Source organism: Gavialis gangeticus, unplaced genomic scaffold, assembly GCF_001723915.1.
Source record: "Gavialis gangeticus isolate Ggan-Ray unplaced genomic scaffold, GavGan_comp1, whole genome shotgun sequence".
NCBI classification, from domain to species: Eukaryota; Metazoa; Chordata; order Crocodylia; family Gavialidae; genus Gavialis; species Gavialis gangeticus.
The window spans coordinates 18,739,900-18,761,880 of NW_017728995.1; the positions used below are offsets into that span (position 1 = coordinate 18,739,900).

The following is a 21,981-nucleotide window of genomic DNA, read 5'->3' on the forward strand; positions in this document are numbered from 1 at the left end:
CTTCCAAGGGAAGTGGTGCTGGCCCCTACCCTGGGGGTCTTTAAGAAGAGGCTGGATGCCCACCTAGCTGGACTCGTTTGAGTCCCATTTCTCTTTTTGGGGTTTTTGTTGTTCTCCCGCCCTGGCGGGGGGTCGGGCTAGAAGATCTACTAGGTCCCTTCCGACCCTTAATCTATGAATCTATGAATCTATGAATATGTCACCCATGCCTCACATCTGTAGAGGAGTGTGAGGATAACCACTACATTGTAGACCAGGATCTTAGTTTCCATCTGCAGATCTCAGTTGGCAAAGACATGAAAAAACAGCTTTCCAAAGGATACACTGGCACAGAGAATCCTAGACTTGATTCCTACATCAAGACTGATTGACTGAGAAAGGTGGCTACCAAGGTATGGGAAAAGCTCAGCACTTTCCAGGGGTTCTTCACCAATGGTAATTTGTGGGGGGTGGAGGGCAGCTTGTACTGAGGCAAGCTGATGGCGCACCTTCATCTTCCCAATATTAAGGGAGAGTCCCAAGCTATGATGGGCACCTGAAAAAAGGTAAAGGGTGGACTGCAGATTGGTCTTAGTGCACGCGAGGACAACAGTCATTAGCGTACTGAAGGTTGGTGATGCCAGCCTTGGTAACTTCCACTTTTCTGTGAAGGCACCGCAGGTTGAAAAGATGACAGTCTATTTGATACTCAACCCCAATTCTGGGAGGAAGGCAGACGTGGATGAGAATCAAAATCACAGCAAGATAGATGGAGAAATGGGTTGGGCGATGATGCAGCCCTGCTTGATACCAGTACGGATGGTAAATGGGTCTGCCTCTGATCCATTGCAAAGGACTGTGATGGTGATCCCATCATGGAGCAGCCTGAGGATGCTGATGAACTTCAGTGGACAATCAAACCTAGACAGCACCTTCCATAAGGCTTCACAATTGATGGAGTTGAAGGCCTTGCTTAGGTCAATGAATGCCATAAACAGCTGGTGTTGCTCTCTATGCTTCTCCTGGATCTGCTGTGCAATGAAAATCATGTCAGTGGTACCCTGAGATGGTCTAAAGCCATAGTGGGATTCTAGAAGGATATCTTCGGCAAGGCAGAGAAGGCAATTCAGAAGGATGCAAGTAAATCTTCCTGTCAATGGAGAGGAGGGCAATTCCTTGGTAGTTCCCGCACACTGACTTGTCCCCTTTCTTGAAGATGGTGACAATGTTGGCATTCTTTAAGTCAGGTGGGGCTTCCCTGTTAACCCATATTTTAATGACAAGTTGGTGAAGTTTTTGCATTAGTGCTGTTTCACCAGCTTTGAGCACCTCTGCAGGAAAGCTATCTGATCCTGGCACCAAACTATTCTTGATCTGAGTGGTGGCACGCCAGACTTCCTTAAAGAATGGGGGATCAGCAAGAGAGTCTATTACTGAGTATTAAGGGATGGACTCAGTGGTGGCAGCTGAGACCTCAGATTCACGGTTGGAGTAGAATCATGAAGTGCTCCTACCAGTGTTGTTTGATGGACACATCATCTGTGAGAAGGGTGGAGCCATCCTGGGATTGCAAGGGGGTTGGGTCATTGGAACATGGCCCACGGATGGCTTTTATTGCTTTAAAGAAGCTTCTCATGTCATGTTGACCAGCAAAACTCTGGATCTCCACTGCCTTCGCTTGCCACCACTGGTTCTTGATGTCTCATAGCCTCCTCTGAACTACAGCTTTAAGCCAGTAGTAAGCCCCTCGGTTTTGCTGGTTGGAGGGTTCATTTTGCAAACTGCAGAACGTGTTTTTTTCTGATGGCTAAGTGCTAGGATTTCCTCATTCTTTTTGTCAAGCCAATCTTGGTGATGTAAAGTAGAGTATCCAATGATTCGATGCATGCTGTTGCAGGGCACTTTGGTGCCCTGCTCCTATAAAGAGGTACAGGTGCCGGTTGCCAGGGCAACCGCAGTTTGGTCAGCTGACCAGAAGGGGCGTCCGGAGAGATCACGGCTGCTCCTAGGACCCCGCCCCGTGACACATGCCTTCTGAATAAAGTTCTTCAGTTCCTCCCAATGTGCCTAGTTGTCCTTGATGTCATCAGGTAGGTCAGAGAGCCTCTCAACAAGGTGTTGCTGAAGAGCCTCGTATCTAGCTTGGTCTTGCAGTGCCTCAATGGTAAATCTCTTCTCTATTCCTTTCGGCTCTTTACGGTGTTGTGGGGCAAGCTGCATGTGCGCGATTGATCTGACTAAACAGTGGTTCATCCAACAGTCATCTGCACCTCTCAGGACTCAGGTGATATGGATGGTATGATCATGGGCTCTGACAATAATATAGTCAAGATGCTGCCAGTTATTGGAGTGTGAGTGTTTCCAAATGGTTTTATAGTTGCCACTCTGTCTGGAGATACTATTTGTGCTGAGTAAGTCATGCTCTGCACGTTTGCTGAGGAGGATACCACTGAAATCGACTTCCCCTACACCCTCTTTCCTGGTGGTGCCACTCCAAAGTTCAAAAGTTCAGAATATTGCCCAACTCTTCTGCTGAAGTCACACATGAAGATGAGCTTGTCTTCCTTGGCAGTGGCAGTCAGGATAGTGTCAGGAGCACAGTAGAACTGTTTCCTGTTGACTTCATCGTCAAGTACGGGGGTGTACACACTGACGGTAGCATACTGGTTGTTACTGAGCTTGAGGTGGAGTCATAAGGTGTTCATTAATGCCCACAGAGGGTTCTGAAAGCTGACTGACAATCTTGTTCTTGATGGCAAAAGCCAAGCCTGTGAATGCGCCTCTCTTCAGGTGACTTCCCTTTCCAAAAAAAAAGTGAAACCTTCTTTCAGCTGGCCTTCATCTGCCCAGTGGGTCTCGCTTAGGGCAGCAATATGAATACTATATCTTGCAAGTTCTCTAGTTACTACAGTGGTTTTTGTTTCTACAGTGGTTTTTGTTTCAGGACACTCATGGTTCACGGAGTCCATGAGAGTGCAGATACTGCCTGGGGTGAACTCCATCCGCCCCAGCACACCAATGTATTGCGAGTCAAGGTTGCTGATATTTTTGGGACTCCACCAAAATAAACCCACATTGCCGACCTCTGTACTATAGGATATTTGCTGGTAATTTGTGAGATGTGATCAGGAATAATTAAAATAAATCAAATAAGAGAGCAAAGTCTGTTGTGTTTTCTTAACTGTAATGTTTCCTGACTTGCTCTTTCATAAATATCTGTAATTTTCAGCAAGTCTTCTAGATATTAGTGGAAACTCAAAGCAAGAAAAGCTAATGTTCAGAGTGTTAGAAATCTTGAGTAAATTAATTGTAATTTTTTTGTTAAAAGCAGAATCTATTAGCTAGAAATGTGCAGGTAACAGACAGATGCTATGGCATATACCAGCTGTGTCAAACTAGAATGAAAGGCTTCTAACTTAAAAATATACATAAGCAAGGAAATCCAGTCCTGTCCATCAATGATGGTTGGAGATCATTAAGGCCTGACCTATGGTTAACTGGAGTTTTTCCACTATTCCAATATGTTTTGGATTGCAAATGATAGTTCAGTCCTATGGGGTGCAAAGCAACTACTAAAAGGTATTGTGAATCCTCAATTCCAGTTTCCGTTTTCCAGAACAATTGACATTTTCAATGCTAAGTTGATGGAAAATCTTGTTCTGAGCTGAAATATTTTTCCTTACTTTATACTGTAAGCTATTGTACGATGCAAGTACAACAGGTTACAAGCACTTCGAGTTGTTATCAACAGTTTACTGTCAAATGAAGGGCTGTATGAAGTGAATTCACAAAGGGGCTATTCTCGATTCAGTGCTATTCAATATTTCCGTATGGGGATAATGAGAGAAAAAGGATATTTATTAAGTCTGCAGGTGGTACTAAGCATGGTGAATTTGCAAGTACTCTCAAGAACAAGACTAGAAATCAAAATGACTTGCACAAATAGAGAAATGGTCCTAAATTAATAGGATGCAAGGCTATTGTAAAAAAGGTTTTAAATGGTTCTCTATGGCCAGTGGGGATAGGACAAGATGGAAAGGTCTTAAATTGCAGCACAGGAGATTTAGGTTAGACCACAAGTGTCAAATGTAAGAGCCCACGGGCCAGATACGGTCCACACAGCCTGTTCAGTTGGCCTGTGGGGCTCCCAGAGGGACCAGGAATTGAGGGGTGGGTTGAGTAGTGGCAGGGCCTGTCACCAAATCCTCAGATACAGAGTCCCACTAGGGTTGCTTTTCAGTGGCAGGGGAGGGATAAGCAATAGCTACGTTAACCCCAATGCTCACACTACTACTGCCGCTTACCATGCTACCACTAATGAGGCCCATCTCTGACCCAAGAGGAGCCCCGCTGTTTGGATCTAGCCTGAGGGCAGAGATGAGTTGGACACCCTTCAGTTAGTCATCCGGAAAATCTTTTCTAAGGGCTGGGATAGTGAAGCAAAAGGGTAGATGAGCTCAAGGGTTGTGAAATTTCCATTGTTCAAGGTTAAATACAAATTAGACAAATATCTGTCAGGAAGGCTTTAAGCTGAGCTGATCCTGACTTGGGACAAAAAGGTGGATTAGATGATCCCTCCCAGATCCTGCCAGCCTTATTTCCCATGCATTTCATGAGCTCTCACTCTGGGGGGTTCAGTGCCTGTTAGGAGTTACTCACTATCTTATGGTAATGGACTAAGTTTTATAGTCCTGAAGAAAGAAATGCAGAGTTTCATGAAGCCCCACAAGAGCTGTCAGCATCTCAGATCATCCCATCTCACATCACCTCACTCCTGCAGGCAATCCAATCGAAAGCTTCATCTTCCCCTCAGAGACTCTCACTTACGAAATCCAAGTGGGACATATGGTGGAAACAGAAGGACACAAACTCACCAGGTGTTTTTGGTTCATTTAACATGTCAGAATCCACCTCTTCTCCCTCGAAGTGGAGCTCCCTCGTGTCTAGGCTCTCTATTATATTGCTCATGTCTGCAGCAATTTTTTTCAGCGTAGAAGTGTCTACTGGTTTTTCTCTTTTCAGTGACATCTCAAGTGCTCGCACTCCAGTAACACAGGGGGCTGTTTAAGAGAAAAGGGAAGACTGGTCATTTCTATGTGTCCAATATAATGCCATTAAAGGACTGGGTGGGTGCTAAGGAACTGTTGGGATTTTGTTGCCTGGCACATGGCAGTCTCTGGCCTCCTACCCATCACTCTGGCAGCCAGACTCAAATAGAAATGTGTTCATTTGGACACCTCTATAACTCCTACAATGTACCCCCACAACACAGCTGCCCCAACATCCACAAAATAATCCAATCACACAGGGAGACAGGAAACACAGAATGAAGTTTTAGACCAAAATGGAAGCTTCCCTTGACTTCAGTAGAAGCTCGCTCTGGTTTCAGGATTTTTATATTACTATCTTAAATGGACCACGATAACGTTTGCAGTTTTGGCCTAAAAGAGCGTCCTTCAGAATAGAACGCTGCTTAGAAAGGCTTTCTTCCACCGGCTTCAAAATGGGAAGGAAATCTTGCAGATGAACCTGCCTGGTCAGTGTAGCTAATTGTGTTTTAATTGTCTGTGATAAAAATGAAAAATACAACCCACTTTCCCGCCTGGCTGACTGACACTACTTCTAGAACTAATTCACCTGTAGCTACATTTTCAAAGCTATGGCACATGGAGGAAAAAAAAGCTTAAAGTCAATGGGTATTTTTGTTAACTGTTTTTGTGATGAAAAGAACAAAATTAATTCCTTGTATTAATATTGACATGTCTTCTATTTTTGTTCGATTTAAAATATTTACATGGCTCACACCACCATAGCTTTGTAGTGCCTTGTACTCTTTAATGTATTTATCCTTGGAACACACTTGTGAGGTAGCAGTCCTATTATTATCCTATTAACCCCAATTTAGAGGAGGGGGCCTGAAGCAGAGAGAGACTAAGTGACTTGCCTATGGTTACTCTGAAAGGCTGTGGCAGAGTGGCCACTTGGATAACAGAGTGCCCACATTGTCACCTAACTTCCTGGGCCATTATTCTTTGTAAAATGTTACAAAGCATTTGGGTTAACAAACCTAGTCTGCAGGAGACTACCCCTCATAACCGTTGTTTGTGGAAGAAGCAAGAGCTAGAAAAGGAAATCTGTATCAGAGTCAGGTCACCTATGCATAAGTAGCAGCATTTTGGGAGACTTTAGCTGCATTTATGACTAAAGTATTCTTCTCTTCTACCTTCCTATATCAGAAACTTGAATGGTGGAAAATGGAAAATAGTAGACACTACACCAGTCCAATAATATCTTACATCACTTTTCTTTACTTATGATTTTTTAAAAACTTTTAAAGCTCTGTTTTCTTCTGCCCCAGTATTGAATTCAGAAATCCCTATTCAGACGAAGTAGCAGAACTGTTTGCTCATATGAATAGTCTCATAGCTTCAACAGGATTTACTGAGCTGAGTGCTGCTCAGTGCGATTACAGGTTGCAGACTCCCATCCTCAGTCATTAAACACAATTATGCTTCACCGATGATAACACCCTCCTACACAACTGTGATAAAAGAATTCCCTCAACCTTTGCACTCATCATTAAAAAACACGCAAGCTTGACAACTATGTTCTCAGGTAGTATAGACTGATGTGATTTTACTCTAGTCCGCGCCGGTATACCTAGTTGTATCAGCTGAAGATTTGAGCCTGTGTAAAGAAATGTTCTACAAGATCATGTTGTTGCTGCTGTTAAAATCTGCAAAAAACATTTGCAATTGTTATTAAAATTGACTGTTCAGGAAGTGAAGGAAAAGGATTTGTGAAATAATTCATGTATACACACAATAATTCATGTATTTAGATGCTTTTGAAGAAATACTTTACCAGTTGTCTCGAGGCCATGTTAAAACTATATTAAGTCTTATTATTATGCAATAGTAGTATTATATAAACTGTGTCATTCTCAAAAAGGGAAAAATTGATTTCTTCAGAAAGAAAATACCCAAATTCTGCCCAGCCAGAATGAAGAAACGCTGGCTCAGATTCTCCTCTCAGTTATACCACATTAAACCTTGAACCCTCCGTTTCGTTTGTAGAGCAACAGTGTTGGATCTTGGTGCAAGAACTGTAGCGGCTCCGACCCCTCCGACAGTCGGCGTGGCCATTTACAGCACAACAGAACGAGTTCTTAACTGGACAACAACTGATGAGGCCTCTGGCTTGCTGCAGGCCGAAGGAGGACTTTCAAGTAATTTTAGAGGCCTTTCTGTCTCACCTGCACACACAAATCATATCTTAACTCTTCCTTTCCATGGAAGGGAACTAAACAGATCATGCAAAATTAAAAAAAACCCAACCAAAAAACCAACCAAGAAACCAAAAAAGGGTCTCGTTTTCAACTTCTCTTCTACCCTGATGTACAGCATGCTTTTAACATGAGTTCTGCATTAACTTGGAAAAAACTATGCTCCATTTTTCCTTGCCCTGACAAGATTCACCAACAACTCACTTGTGGCCAGAAGCCCTATGCTTTGTCTGCTGTTATTTAATAATGATCCCACTGTTCTAGCACCTACCTTGCCTGGACCTGCCTAAATTCATCATATGGTATGTAAATTAGTCACACAAGCCAGTTTTCCTTCCAACAAGTGGCCACATTTAACAGTCCTTTCAAACCATCCTGTTGTTAGATAGCGATGGCCCAATGTTGGTCTGATTTCACCACTGGAGTTTCACCTGGTATGCACTGAGCTATCGTGGATGCGACTGCATTTGCCTCTAGAGAAAATACAAGCCTGTGTAAAATTGCAAATGTTTCTAAGCAGGGGGGTCTCTTCTTGCACTCAAACCACCAGCCCAACAGCAGCTTTTGAAGTGACCAGAGAGGATGGAAGTGCGATTCCTCAGTGACCACTGAACACAATGCTGCTCCCCGACAGTCAAGATGAGCTTTGCCGTGGGCGGTACTGGGTGAAGGAAAAAATCCTCTGGCATTGGAGAGAGGGTGCCTTTCACTTTCCTTCCCATGTTGCTACTTTGTGTCTTTTTTTTTTTTTACTAGGACATTTCCATCTTTAAAAACCCAAGGCCTTCGAGAGCCTGCCATTTTGTATTTATTCTGTTTCAATTCAAATTTGGAAAGCAAATATACTTTTCCTCAGTCTGAAAAGATGTGTCCTTTCCTGCTAGGTTTTGCTCGATGACTTGCTGGCAATCAGACCAGAACGCTCCCCTAAAGGAGAAGATTTGCATGGTCAGAGTCAACACAAGCAGAGAAGGAAAACCTTTGATCTTTTTCACATGCTGCACAAGTATTTATCCTGGAGGATAAGAATCAGCAAACAAGTGCCTGATAATGCAGAGAGAATGCTGCAGATGTACACAGAGTAGATGAATGGGATCAGTTATAACCATCCCCACCTCCCCTATGCTCTTCATTGTGCCAGGCACGGAAGTCCTGTCCATCAAACAAACTGACATAATAAGTTAATGGATAAACTATTAACTAAAGTATTTATTTGCTAAGAGCTACAGTAGGACTGTTTGCTAGGGGAGAACTTGGGAAATAATTGTGGTTTCACAGTATTCATAGATGTTAGGGTCAGAAGGGACCTCAATAAATCATCGAGTCTGACCCCCTGCATAGACAGGAAAGTGCTGGGTTCAGATGACCCCAGCCAGATGCCCAGCCAACCTCCTCTTGAAGACCCCCAGGGTAGGGGAGAGCACCACCTCCCTTGGGAGCCCATTCCACACCTTGGCCACTCTAACTGGGAAGAAGTTCCTCCTAATGTCCAGTCTAAATCTGCTCTCTGCTAGCTTATGGCCATTATTTCTTGCAACTCCCAGGGGCACCTTGGTGAGCAGAGCCTCACCAATTCCCTTCTGCACCTCCATGATGAATTTATAGGCAGCCACAAGGTCACTTCTCAACCTTCTCTTGCGGAGGCTGAAGAGGTCCAGGTGCCCTAGTCTCTCCTCGCTTGGCCTGCAAGCCCTTAACCATACGAGTGGCCCTTCTCTGGACCCTCTCCAGGTTATCCACATCCCTCTTGAAGTGTGGCGCCCAAAACTGGACGCAGTACTCCTACTACAGTCTGACCAGTGCCGATAGAGGGGAAGTATCACCTCCTTGGTTCTGTTTGTCATGCACCTGCTGATGCACGATAAAGCGCAGTTAGCTTTGCTGATGACTTCGTCACACTGACGACTCACGTTCATCTTGGAGTCCGCTAGGACTCCGAGATCCCTTTCTGCTTCCATGCTGTCGAGCAGGTCAGTTCCTAGGCAGTAGGTGTGCTGGACATTTTTCCTCCCCAGGTGCAGCACTTTGCATTTCTTCTTGTTAAATCGCAATCTATTGTTTTCTGCCCGTTTGTCCAACCCGTCCAGGTCTGCCTGCATTTGTTCCCTGCCCTCCGGTGTGTCCACTTCTCCCCACAGTTTTGTATCATCCGCAAACTTGGACAGACTACACTTCACTCCCTCGTCCAAGTCACTGATGAAGACACTGAAGAAGACATTGTCAATATAGCACCAGGCAGCAGAGTGGAGCTGACCCAGGCAGGGGTGGGAAGGTATTCTGGGCAAAGCACGGGCAGGGGATATGAATCCCAGAGCCACAACTCTTTCCCTGAGATGCTTTGGGGTGAGGCAGCAAGATGTTTCCTGTTATTTAATGTTTGCTGTTACTTCCTATTAGAGGCTGTATGGAAAAATCTGACCCATCAGTAAGAATCTACCTACAGCTGGCCTGCCTCTCCCAAATCTGGAAAAAAAGCTTCTTAACACAGAGGCAGCAAATGCCTCAGCGGTATGGGAGTAGGAAGGTTCAATACTACTCTGAATGTTACCGGCCTTAAGCACTGCTTCAGGGCATAGAGGGCAGGAGAAGGAAAACCCACGGAAAAAGCAAGATCAGTAATGGAGCAGAATGGCGGGTAAAGTGAAAAAGAAAGAGGAAGATTATGAAATGCAGGAAGGGCAGGGAAGTAAAAATCTGAAGGCAGTATAAACACTGCATTGTAGAGTACCAACCTAACTTTTACTAGAGTTTTCCCTCTTTACGACAAAGCTTATGTTCTTTGCCCCAGCTGGCCTGTCTATTATAGTATGTGAGTAGCAAGTATCCCATCAGCTAGTAAAACATGCTTTGAAATAGCAATTGATCATGATATCAGGGTTTAAAATTACAGGAAGGAAAGACGGTGAAAAAGGTCATTCTGAAAAAGAGCACAATAGATGTGCAAAGCCACAAAGCAAGTGTGGCCAAACTTGCAACTTTATTACAAGTCTTAATGATTTTTTTTTAAGCCCAAGTTTAAGGAAAAAGGTGATTACGTGAGAATCCCAGCTTTCATTAAAACAAAGTTTTTATTCCTTCTGGTTATATGAGAAAACTTGAAAATGCGACCCTTAAAGGCTCAAGAATCAGGAAGCAAAAAAAAAAAAATCTCATTCCTTTTTAAAATCTTATGATTTGTTGAATGCCTGGGGCTGGCAATGTTCCCAGCTTCACAAGATTCACTTAGCCCCCGGTTTTTCCTTTATGTGCGTCAGGATGTGTAACAGCCATCTTCATCACTTTTTTTTTTTTTTTTTTAAATCAGACATGCTATTTTCAATACTTATCTAACTGACAGAGACTTCATTTAGAAAAAAATCAAGTTAACAGCCACTACTGCTTCTCGTAGAAACAGAGGTTTTCTTGTTAATGCTTCTCACAGTTGGATGCGCACACTGTTGTTCTCACCAAGGAAAACTCTTTGGTAACCACTGCAGATTAACCTCATTTCAGTTCTCATGACTTTTCTCTTGACAAAATCATCTTCTGGAAGGGCCCATTTGAAAATGACCTTCCCATTTTTAGTTTTGTGTTATACACACAGACACGCACACTCTGCTTTGGCAGGACACAAGGTTAAAGTGTACTCGCTCCCTTGCTTGCGGTATTCTGCGTGGACAAGACTGGGCTCATGATTATTTTATTTTTTTTGTCTCAAGCAGGAACAGTGTAGAGGGAAGGAAAAACACAGCGGAGCTCTACATGCCCTGTCTTCTTTCCCTGCTGCTAGGAGACTGAACCTACCGCCAAGGAGTTGCTGAGGCAAGCCAGCACCTAGCAGAGACACTAAGTGCCTTCAGCAATCATTTCCTCTGCTGTGATGAATCCTACCCCTGTCATCTTGTCCCCCAAGTTCTCACCTCCTAAAATCCTGAATCAGGACGGCTCCTTTCTTTGGAAATGCCACCAGGTCAGAAGGATCTCTCAAATCAGCGTACAAAGGTAGGAGCTGCCAATTCCACTTCACGCCTATATTCCTGAGACAGTGATGTACTGTCTCAGCCCAAAGCTTGCCCACAGGCATCAAACATACAAGGAGGCCCTTCTACAGTGGCTCAGAGGTCCCTCAGTCTCCACGTCTGAGTGCCTCAGGAAAGCCGGCATGCTTATGGAAGCCAATGTGCATGAGCCTTCATTGTAACAGATTCCTTTCCCCTTCTCTCCTCACGGATGTCGATGTAAATGTAAGGCCCCGCAGAATTATTCCAGTTCCAGACGAGGGCCTTTCCAAAACAAGGCTGCTCAGGTCAGCTCTAAGTTTGAGAGAATGGCGTGAGATTTGCCCTCTATGGGTACGGACAGACATTACACATAAGCTGGTTTAAGTGATCAGAAACTGGTTTAAACCCATAACAGAACAGATGTTCAGTGCACATAAACCAGTTTGAAAATGGCTGAAGCCGGTTTGAGATAAACTTGGTTGAACATGGTATCAGCCTTAATTTATTTGGGTCAAACCAGTTTATGCAATGTCTGTGCCAGACCCCTTGCTGATTTAAGATAAACCAGACATGCCCAGCATCCCAGCATGCACTCTGGGCTTGGCGCTCTGCTCCACATCAGGGCTGGCCCCTCCCCTCTGCATCTGCCTGTGGCTTCTCCATGCTAAACAGGGATTATTTCCCCCCACCCCACCATCCTTCTGCTTTAGCAGACACCTCTGGAGTAGCTAGCAGACCACATGCTGGTTACAGTCTGAGCTGTGGGAGAGACAAAGGCAGACAGACTTTTTGGAGCTAATCAACAGGTAGTTTAATGTCCGTCCTTGGCAAAGTATGGGAAGAGCTGTTTGCTACCATCCTACCCAATCACCACTCTCTGCTAAGCACAAATTCCCCCTTCCCTTCTGCCTTTGATGACCAGCAGACCACATGCTGGGTTTGTACTGAATCAGCACATAGCTGGTAATGTCTCTCTGTTGTTTTCTTAATGGGGCAATAAACACTGAGATATGGGTGATAAACACTATTATCAGCTCCCCCTTCCCCCTCCCAGCTTGCTTGCCTGTCAGTTTGCTGCAGGCAGTATGCAGAAGCAGGGACGACGAACTAAAAGCTCCGTATCATCAACAGATGCATGCACTGCCCACCCTTCCTTGCCTCAGCATGCTAGCCCAGTGCTGCAACCCTCCCACCCCGCGAGCAATCTGTGGGGAAAAAGCTTGGGATTGCAGGCAGGGTGGGGATTCACAGCCATCCCTAATCAGAGCCCCCCCACCCCGCCCCCCCCAGTTTAGCTCTGTAGAAGGGAAGGGAGGGCTGCTTTAGCGCCCCCTGGTTTCCAGCCTGAGCCACTGCAGGCATGTGCCTGAATTTCCTCAGTCAAGAGGGATTGTCTGTATGGTTGGAAACCGGTTCAGCCTAGCCAGGTTAGACTAACCTGCAAAGGCTGAATCAGTTCAGGCTCAGGCTCAGGCTTTTTTTAGTGTCTGTCCCTAGCTGGAAAGTGACTTACAAAGCAAGATATTAAACTCAGTCCAATGAAAAGAAAGTGTGGATGCAGACATGGAAAAAGCCAAACCACAACAGACTCTGAATTTGATTGATCATCATAGATCTAAATTTAATTATTTAAACCTAACTCCACTGAAACATAAAGAGTGTTTAACATAGTGCCTCAAGCAAGACAGCTCTTGGAAAGTACAGAATGTGCAAGTAAGGAGAAAAATTGTAAGAGCAGGAGGAACTCATTAGTGCCTTGTCCTCTAATGTCTTATATTTTCCGCCTTTTGGTTTGGCATTGTTGATATATGTATGTAGCTCTTTTTGTCTGAAGTACTGACTGGCAAGCCACGAGTCAGCTACACTGTAGCAAGAAAATGCTGAATCCTTAGCACTAGGAAATCTTACCTGGACAGTCTGCATGAATCAATGTGAGAATTTGAGCAGAGTATTAGGATAAATTGTGTTATAAATCACAACTCCACCAATATCACTGAAGCTATTATTATTCATCATTTGTATTATGGCAAAGCCTGTGAGCCCTAGTCATGGGCCAGGCCCCATTGTGCAAGGCTCTGACCATGCACAGAACAAGACACGCTACCCGCCCCAACAGGTTGCTAATTATCTATAGGAGGAGAGATAAAAGGAACCTACAGATGGGAAATATAAGGAAACAATAAGATCATATTGGAGAGCATGATCATCAGTGGTATTGTTGAGGAGTTTGTGACCCCTTGCGGAGCTATTCCCAAAGACACAGAGTCGCTGTCAATCTCAAAATTTATTCAGCATGCTGGGCACCCTGAGCAAACTCAGAGGCCCCGAATAAAACTGTTAGAGGCGATTTATAGTTTACAGACAAGTTGTGCACGCACGTGGGAATTTTCCACTGTGAATATCACGTCAGTGTGGGAAAACTCTTAATTATTTCAAAACTGGTTTTTGGCTACATATTTGTTTTGAAATGGTAACTAATAGGGAGGAAACTTACTTCAGACTTCAAAGTGAATAGGATTCGGTCATTGCAGAGTCTTATCAGCCTGTCCTTGGAGGCTGAGTCTGCTGTAGAAGTTAACTGCTACACTATTATTTATGATCTTGTTAGTAAATTTCTACAGTATCATCACCCTAGAAAAATTACCTGCTGCTAATGGTAAGTGCTAGTAATAGGTGAGTTAAGGAGTATTGAGCACACCTACCTACAAGTGCAGACACAAATGATATCATTCAGCATCATTCCAGAGAAGTCTTTAAACTTTGAGCAGGGGCAGGATTTAATATTCTGAACTAAAGAGCCTGAACAGATTCTTTCACCTCTCTAAATAACCTCTCTAATTAACCTGCCTCACTAATATCATTCTTTAATTGATGCCATCATGTTAGCAATAAATGAGTCACCTAGAAACAACTGTTTATAGACATGGTAAATGTCAGCTAAACCACTGTCGTTCTTCGTGTGTGTCTGCTCCTACAAATACATCATATTAGATCATTTAAATATCAGCAGCACTGTGATTATTGCCAAGTGAAGTACAAGAATCAGAAACTTGCCTGGATGCTTTCCCACACCCATATCCCACTTCAAAGTCACGTGATTCCTTCCCAGCGATTCCTTTTTGTTTTAGTGCTTTGCAAAGGAAATACATTACTTCATGAATACTTGCAGCTGATTTTGATTTTTTTAACAATCTGATGCTGATGTTACTGAACCAACTGAAACAAGTCCACAAGCTTTTACATTGATGTAAGTAAGATCAGAATCTGGTCCTTTGTTTTTGTACAGATTTCAAATTACAGAGTCTAAATTATTGCCTCTGTAGGTCTATCATTTACAAACAATGAACTTGTTTTCCTAGCTGGCATTAACTGCTTTGGCTTCAGTGGAACCAGGCCAGCTTATGCCAGCTGAAAATCTGGGCCTTCTCCTTTAGGAATTGGTTTACACGAAACCAGGTGCACAGCGCAGAAGTTAAATATTCATTGGTTAATACACCTAAAAAGAGTTGGTGAATTTTATAAAATCCAAATACCCTCTGAAAGGCACATTTTCCATTTGCATCTCTGATTTAGCCCCAAAATGTGCACACCTTACATACTCAGACTGCTCTCTACTGGCTATACATCCAATTAAATGAAAAGAAGCTGCTCCTTCCATATCAGCTGTAACTAACTTGCAAAACTGTCTGCCTTTTCCAGACAACATTATAGGCAAGTCAGCTCCTCTTTCCCCTCACGTGATCCTTGATTAAAACTACAGAGCTCATGCAGATCCACCTGGCTGGAGGTTTCAGCAGAAAGTCAGCGAATCAGCAGTTAACTGGGGCTGAGACTCATCGCTCAGGTACCTAGCATCTACTAGGTGTTGGCATTCTGCAGTGCAAAGATGAGGGGAAGATTTTAAGTCTGTATAAAAGTTACTTTTCCATGTTTAGTTTATGCATCCTCCAAAGAAGTATGCCTGATAGCCGAGCAAAACAAGGCCTTATCTACTCACGTTTCTATTTGCTACACTATGAGTTTTGAATGCCACAGCAAAGCGGTTGCAAAGTTTCAGGGACTGCTCCCAGCATTAAGAACTCTGGTGAATCGGAGGAAAAAAACAAACCCAGAAAAAGGGAAAGGCGTACAAACTGGTCTCTGGCCAGCATGCCTGGCACCCTCGAGCATCTCTGTAACTGTGGACAGACCAAAGAAACGCCTGACAAAATCCTCTTATGTAGCAATGATGTACTCATCTCAACCCTGCTGATTCTCTTGCTACAGTTACAAAATACCACTACCATAAACAACCTGCCTTCCAGACCAGCAGAAATAAAATCGGGAAGGGTGGGGAGTACGGGAGAACAGGGCCTTTGGGCCGAGGGGCCAAGACCCCACCATAGAGGAAGTGGGAGATGCTGATTTGAAGGACGGGGGGGGAAAGAAGGTTCCTGCATGCACACTAATGGCACAGAGACAGGGGGTACGTGCAGTGCCCACAGCATGGCAGGGAAGGGGAAAAAAGAGAGAACATAGGTACACAAAGGTGGCCTGGAACGGGAATGGGGGCACACAGCATCCTCACCTGAGAGAAGGACCTAAATAAGGTGCAAACAGAGGTTGGGGGAAAGCGGGGACCAGAGGGCCTGAGAGAGTGCAGGGCAGAACCGAGATACTGCTATGGGGAGGAACGTGGAGGACGTGGAGCGCTTGGCACGGCGAGCACGTGGAGCCTGAGGCACAGGGACCAGGGGGCCCTCCCGCACCATGGGCCTGGGCCCCTGCATGGAAGCCTTGCCCAGGCAGAAAGGGAGAGCACACGGAGAGCCTGCTATGGAGGCGTATGGGGGACTGGGTTGAACAGGACACCCTGCCTAAAGGGAATGGAGGGTATGAAAAGGTAGGAATCCAGATTACACAGAGCAGGGTGGAGGCAGTTCCAGGGAAAACCTGGAACAGAAGATAATGGAGCAAGGGAGGGGCCAGGGAGAAATGCAGGGGAGTCTTGGTGCACACTGTTGGCTCAGACTAAAAGAAACAGCAAACCATGCAACCCTCTGCTTCAGTTGTTTTTGGAAGATTCAGATTTCCTGTAACTACCGCAAATAAGTTCATGATAGACCCTTGCCAATTTATCTTATTATGCACACGTGAACAGGAGAGTGCCTCCCCGCTGGCTGATGTTCATACGTCAGTCGGTGCTATTCTGGGATGTATAGGAACAGGGGAGGCAGACAGATCACCACCTGCCAAATCGTATTTCTGCATTAAATTTCATGTGAGACAAGCTAAGCAAGAGCACTGGAATCCAATCTGGCACTTGAAGCCAACTGCATTAAGTGGGTTTAAGGCAGAGTTGATAAACTGGGGCATACAAAAGTTCACATAACTCTGGAGGGATACATTGAGCCGTGGTGTAAGAGCCTGCTACTCCACTGACTTTGGCCAGGCTGTTTGTCCTTCTGCATTTGGAGCTAGACATCATGCAGATTCATTCCTTTTCAGCCCATTAAGTTTTGCTCAAATGATAATATATCAAGACAGCTCAACTGCTCATTTCCCACCTACCCATGCAGGTGCCTCTCCCTAGAAGTAATTTTCTCTCTATACAGAAACCAACCAGTTGGCCTGATCTGCAGACATTCTTTTCTGGGTATGCCTACACTGCCCTGGTATGGTGCCGGATAAGCTGCACCTGCTCCAGTTGTGCTGTCTCCCCAGTTGGAAATACCAAAGCTGCCTTTGTGCGGCAAATGGCTTGTGAGGCTAACCCCCACCCCTCAACAGAGTTAGGTGGCCTAAAATGATTTGTGAGTTTGGACTGAACTATCCTTCATTCTTTAGTTAGGAAAAAACTTTGTGATTCACAAAATAGCTGTTGTAGTAATTAGTCATGTGGGTTCTCCCCAGGAAGCGGGGAACCTGTGTTCAATGGTTTCCCCTCCTTGAGGGGTTCACACCTTCCGTGAGACTTCCCGAACAGCCCTGCTGTGGAGTAGTCATCCAGGCATGGTGCTCTCGGTCTCTCCCAACGTTGCTTTTGTACAGAGAACACGCACTAGAGAGGGGGCTGGAAGCCATGCATCTCACCTCCCGGCTATGCATGCTAACCACCAAGTTATACTGTCACAGAGTCTCTCACTTGGTCTCAGGGAAAATATCAACAGTTTATACAAGATGGAGCAGCTCAAGCAAGGGAGACTGGAGAAGGGACCCCCACTTCAGAGTACCCTATAGGTGGGTGGTGAGGCCACTCTCAAGTGGTGGGACTCCTCCTTTCAAATCCCTACTCCAAAATTAGCAGAGAATGGATTTACCACTTACCAGCCACTATGGTTTCACCACTAGCCTGTAACAAGCATATATACCAAATGAATTATTTCAGCCTTTCTTCATAATTCATATTTCCCAGGCCTCTACTCATTTTTTTTTTGGTCTCTGCTAGACCCTTTCCAATTTGTCCACATCTTTTTTGAACTGTGGGGCCCAAAACTGGACACTGTACTCCATGTGAGGCCTCATCAATGCTGAAAACAGCAGAAGAATCACTTCTCTTGATTTGCAGATGATATTCCTGTTAATACAACCCACTACGTTGTTGGCCTTTTTTTTTTTTTTTTTTTTTTGGCAACAAGAGCACACTGTTAGCTCATATTCAGTTTATGGTCCACTGCAACCTCCAGGTTCTTCTTTGCAGTACTGCAACCTAGCCAGTCATTTCCGTCTGTATTTGTACAGACCATTATCATCAGCTACCGAACCAAAAAATGTAATCCTTAAATTACCCTAGCTAGGACCAGATTTGCAAGGTTATTAAGGTGTTTAACTTTCACTGATATCGCATTTAAATACATTTACAAATCTGACACAAGTCATGACAGACTGCCAGTTTAGCCAGTCCACAATGTTTCTATATAACATGGCCCTGATGGATTTATACTCTTATATCCATGCTAAAGGAAATGAATTGCAATTATGAGAGTTCAGTTTCCTTCTTGCTGCTGCACACAGCATTCATTTTAAAACTCTTTGGAAAAAAAGAAATCTACTTCAGTTCAGAAAAAGCTAGCTCTTCAGTCAATTCACTTAATAGGCTCTCATTGCTAGAACTATCCTAATTATGGCTTGATAAAGGTTCTGGTACTCTAGAGCCTTTCTACATTTCATTCCTCTAGTCTAGGGTTCTTTTTGCTATGTGTTTAAGTAAAATTTATACCTTTCTCCTAGTAAATCCTCTTACAATGGGAGTCTATTGCTCTCCGTTTTCAGTAAGTCTGTTATTTACTTTATAAAGTGCTGGTGTCTAGATGCAATACCTAGGTTTGAGACTTCACCGTGCTCAGCATCCTCCACACAAAGTGTTAACATAGTCTTGCCCAAAAAGGCCTAAAATCCAAGTATATCTGATATGAGTGAACAGGTGGCTAAAAAAAGTTCTGTTTTAAATTCTAACGCTGGCTGCATGGGCTCAGCCAGCCACATCTAATGAAGATAACTTCAGTCCTACAGCTCACACTGCATACTAATGGGCCGCAGACTTTCTTCTTTTCTACACAGCAGTCTGATTGAATTCATTAGACAAACAAGCTTTGTGAGAAAAAAATCATATTTTTATATTGGACCAACTTGCGTAGCTGGGAGTGATGAGACACAAGCTTTCAGGCTTCAGAGTACCTTTTATTAAATCTGAGAAAGCAACTGTCACAAACTGAGTGTGAATTGGAAAAACTGCTTTTGATTGACCCTAATTATGTTCACCTCAAAAACCTTGCTTCTCTCAGACCTGGACCATCAGGGCTACACCACACCACTTCTCCATTGGTTTCATTAGCAGCTTCTTGCATGGCTCAATAGGAATATAAGAGTCTGTCAATCACTAGGATTTTGCTCTCTCTCTAAATGACTGAAATTATGCTCAACATATGTGTCTTCTTCTAGCTTAACCAAAAAGCATGAAAAATTCATATTCGCAAACCCAGATTCTATATGCAGCCACTTACACACCACCAGGGCTAAATATGAACTTATCCGAGCTGGGAATCTGGAACTTGTTTTTCTTACTGAGTTGTTCCTGAAAAGGGATATGCACGGGGAACAAGCTCCAGTGCTGATGCAGGAATGGTCCCAAGAGATCTCATCTCTGACCTTTCATGGGACTGTACAGCACACTAGGGGTTACTCATACTAGCAAAGGTTGAATGAGTGGGACAGTACTGGGAGAGGAATTATGAACTTGGTTCATGTGTCAGAATAACTTGCACAATCTTGCCACCTAAGGCCCTTAAGGATATACTGTTGGCAAGGAAAAAAGCAGATAGAGATGCACCTTATAGACTAACTGAACAGATGCATAAGCTTGTGTGAGCAAGGGTTTACTTTATAAGATGATGTTGTAAGGATATGAAACTCCACAGCTTTACACCAGGAAGTAGGGTGGTGGCCTCCCTGTTAATAGGGACAGTCATTTGCACTATGGACTTCATAACTAGAGATACCGTCCTGACCAAGTTAATTATAAATACCAAAAATTAGCAGCAGTGATTTTGGAATTAAACATGCATAATCTGTTATAATGTTAAAAGTATTCGATTCAGATTTCCGTTGCATAGGTGTAAATCTGGAAGGAATGCTTAATCTTCAGATGTAGACCTGCTGAATGGTGATCAGAAACAGGCCTTTTAATGGTAACATGTTCATTATACAGTCGTAGCAGAAATAGCACAGCAGTCCTTATGGGAAATGTCTTTGTTAAATAAAACTAAACACCTGCAGGTTTGTGTACAGTGGCATACAGATGAACCGTGCCAGAAGAACACTTTGTAAGGCTCCTTAAAACAACTGTTTCCTAGATTATTCTCACCTTAAAAATATAAAACCCATGACATGAAGCTCATACTGGCTGCAGGTGGTTGGAGATGTGTTTCCATTTGGACTTTGTTTTATACAGTGACTGCAAAGTAATCTCTTGACTGGACGTCAGCCTCTTTTTCCTCTTCCCCCTACACGCTGGCCCTGACCTAAGTCATTGACCTTTTCAGTAGCAAAATATGCAAGTTGTTGTTGTTGCCATTATTCACAACGACATTTGGGTAATGATCTATTTAATAATCTGGAAACACTCTTTAATTCTTGGTAGAGCACTTGTATACTAACCCTATTCAATTAATTCCTCTCTGAGTGACTCACCAATATTGCTAATGTATTTTAATGTTGAACCCATAGTCCCCTGCTAGTGAGTGGATACCTGCATATGGCCAATAGTAAAAAGAGATGAAATATTAAATGTTATCAACTGTAATGCCCATTTGGTGCATTACCGCTCAGCCGGATTTCAACCGATAGTCATCCTGCTTCTGCTGATATCAAATCAATACTTTTATATTTTATTTAGAAACCAAGATGTGAGGGTTCAGATATACAAACCCATGTCTTGTTTGTGCCTCCACTTTCTCAAAGAAATGGCCATGATGAAATGATAAATTCAGTAGGATCAGGCCAAACTGTAGGAGTTTCAAACTGGCTTTGGCTCATCTGTTTTGTTTTAGGAGTCTGATATAAAGCCAACTGGAGTCAGCTGGCCTCTTTCCGCTCTCTTTAATGGACACTGGCTTCAGACCCGAGGGCATATCCCCACACTCTGCTTTTCAGACAGACAGCATAAGAAATATCTTCGTAGAAAAATGCGTTCTATAAGATTACATATTTTCAGCATTTATAGTGTTTTTAGTACCCAGCTCAGCAATCTTTAGTAGTCCAAGATTGGGTGACCAGGCACTCAGGAAACTAGTGATAAGAAATACCAGAGACAAATTTGTCAGTGAAATGCATGTGTGACATACTTTTCCTTCAGGAAAGTATTCTCTTTTGACTGTTTCCAGGATCATCTAACTATGAGAGCTATGTAACAGTTGCAATTCAGGAGGCAAATCTGAGCGCTGACAGGTTCAGCGGCAGTGGCCAAGAACTCCGGAAAATACCAAACAATTAATTCATATGCTGCATTTTTAGGAGGCATGTCACCATAGACCTGCATTTTACTGAAGGACTGCATAGCCTAAGTAAAGAGAGAATATGTGTACAAAATGAAATGACTCTAGCCGTGCTTTTAACTTCCTTTACATCTCAGAGAACTAAGAGAGCCTTGCTTCACTCACAGCTAAGCATCTCCTAGCTTTAGTTTGTAGTGAGTTCACTTTACCTCACAATGAATTTGTCATGAAAATGTTTAGGCCATCACATGTTATTTAAACCATACTATAAGAATGTGTTATTATTATTAGTGGTAACAATACCAAAAAACCCCCCCAAAACAACCCTTACACTAGGAGCTATACAAATAAATATGAAATATAACTGTTGGCTCTCAGCGTTTGTGTCTAATTTGAAAAAAAGAAAAGAAAAAGACAAAGCAATTTAATCCAGTGACCAGAAAACAGACTGATTTTACACAGGAAGAAACAGACACCAGCGGGAGACAGAAGGCGCAGACAGAAGTGAAAATTTGCATTTGATCTGGCCCTGAAACGCTCTACGGCCATGACCTAACACAAGCCCATGGCTGCAGAGTGCTTTAAAAGGGCCTGATCCTGCAACAAAGCAGAGTGCCTTCATTTGCTTGTGTGTGTGTGCACGTTGGGAGCTGGGCTGGGCTGGTGTGGCGCAATCCCACCCCGGCACTGTTTTCACAATGGGAGAGGAGGAAGAGAGTGGAGGGAGCTCATTCTGGCGGTTGCCCAGCACTGGAGGGGGGGTGGG

The 21,981-nt window shown here is 43.8% G+C and overlaps 1 protein-coding gene across 3 annotated transcripts in view; it reads right to left on the reverse strand.

Annotated features, from left to right (window-relative positions):
* PLD1 (phospholipase D1) overlaps window positions 1-21,981 on the reverse strand; it is a 133,200-nt gene that overhangs the window by 93,769 nt on the left and 17,450 nt on the right. For all 3 annotated transcript variants that reach the window (XM_019503303.1, XM_019503302.1, XM_019503304.1), the window contains exon 2: window positions 4,854-5,039. In XM_019503303.1, the coding sequence (XP_019358848.1) occupies window positions 4,854-5,007 (154 nt within the window). In that variant the 5' untranslated portion in view covers window positions 5,008-5,039. The remainder of the gene's footprint in view (window positions 1-4,853; window positions 5,040-21,981) is intronic.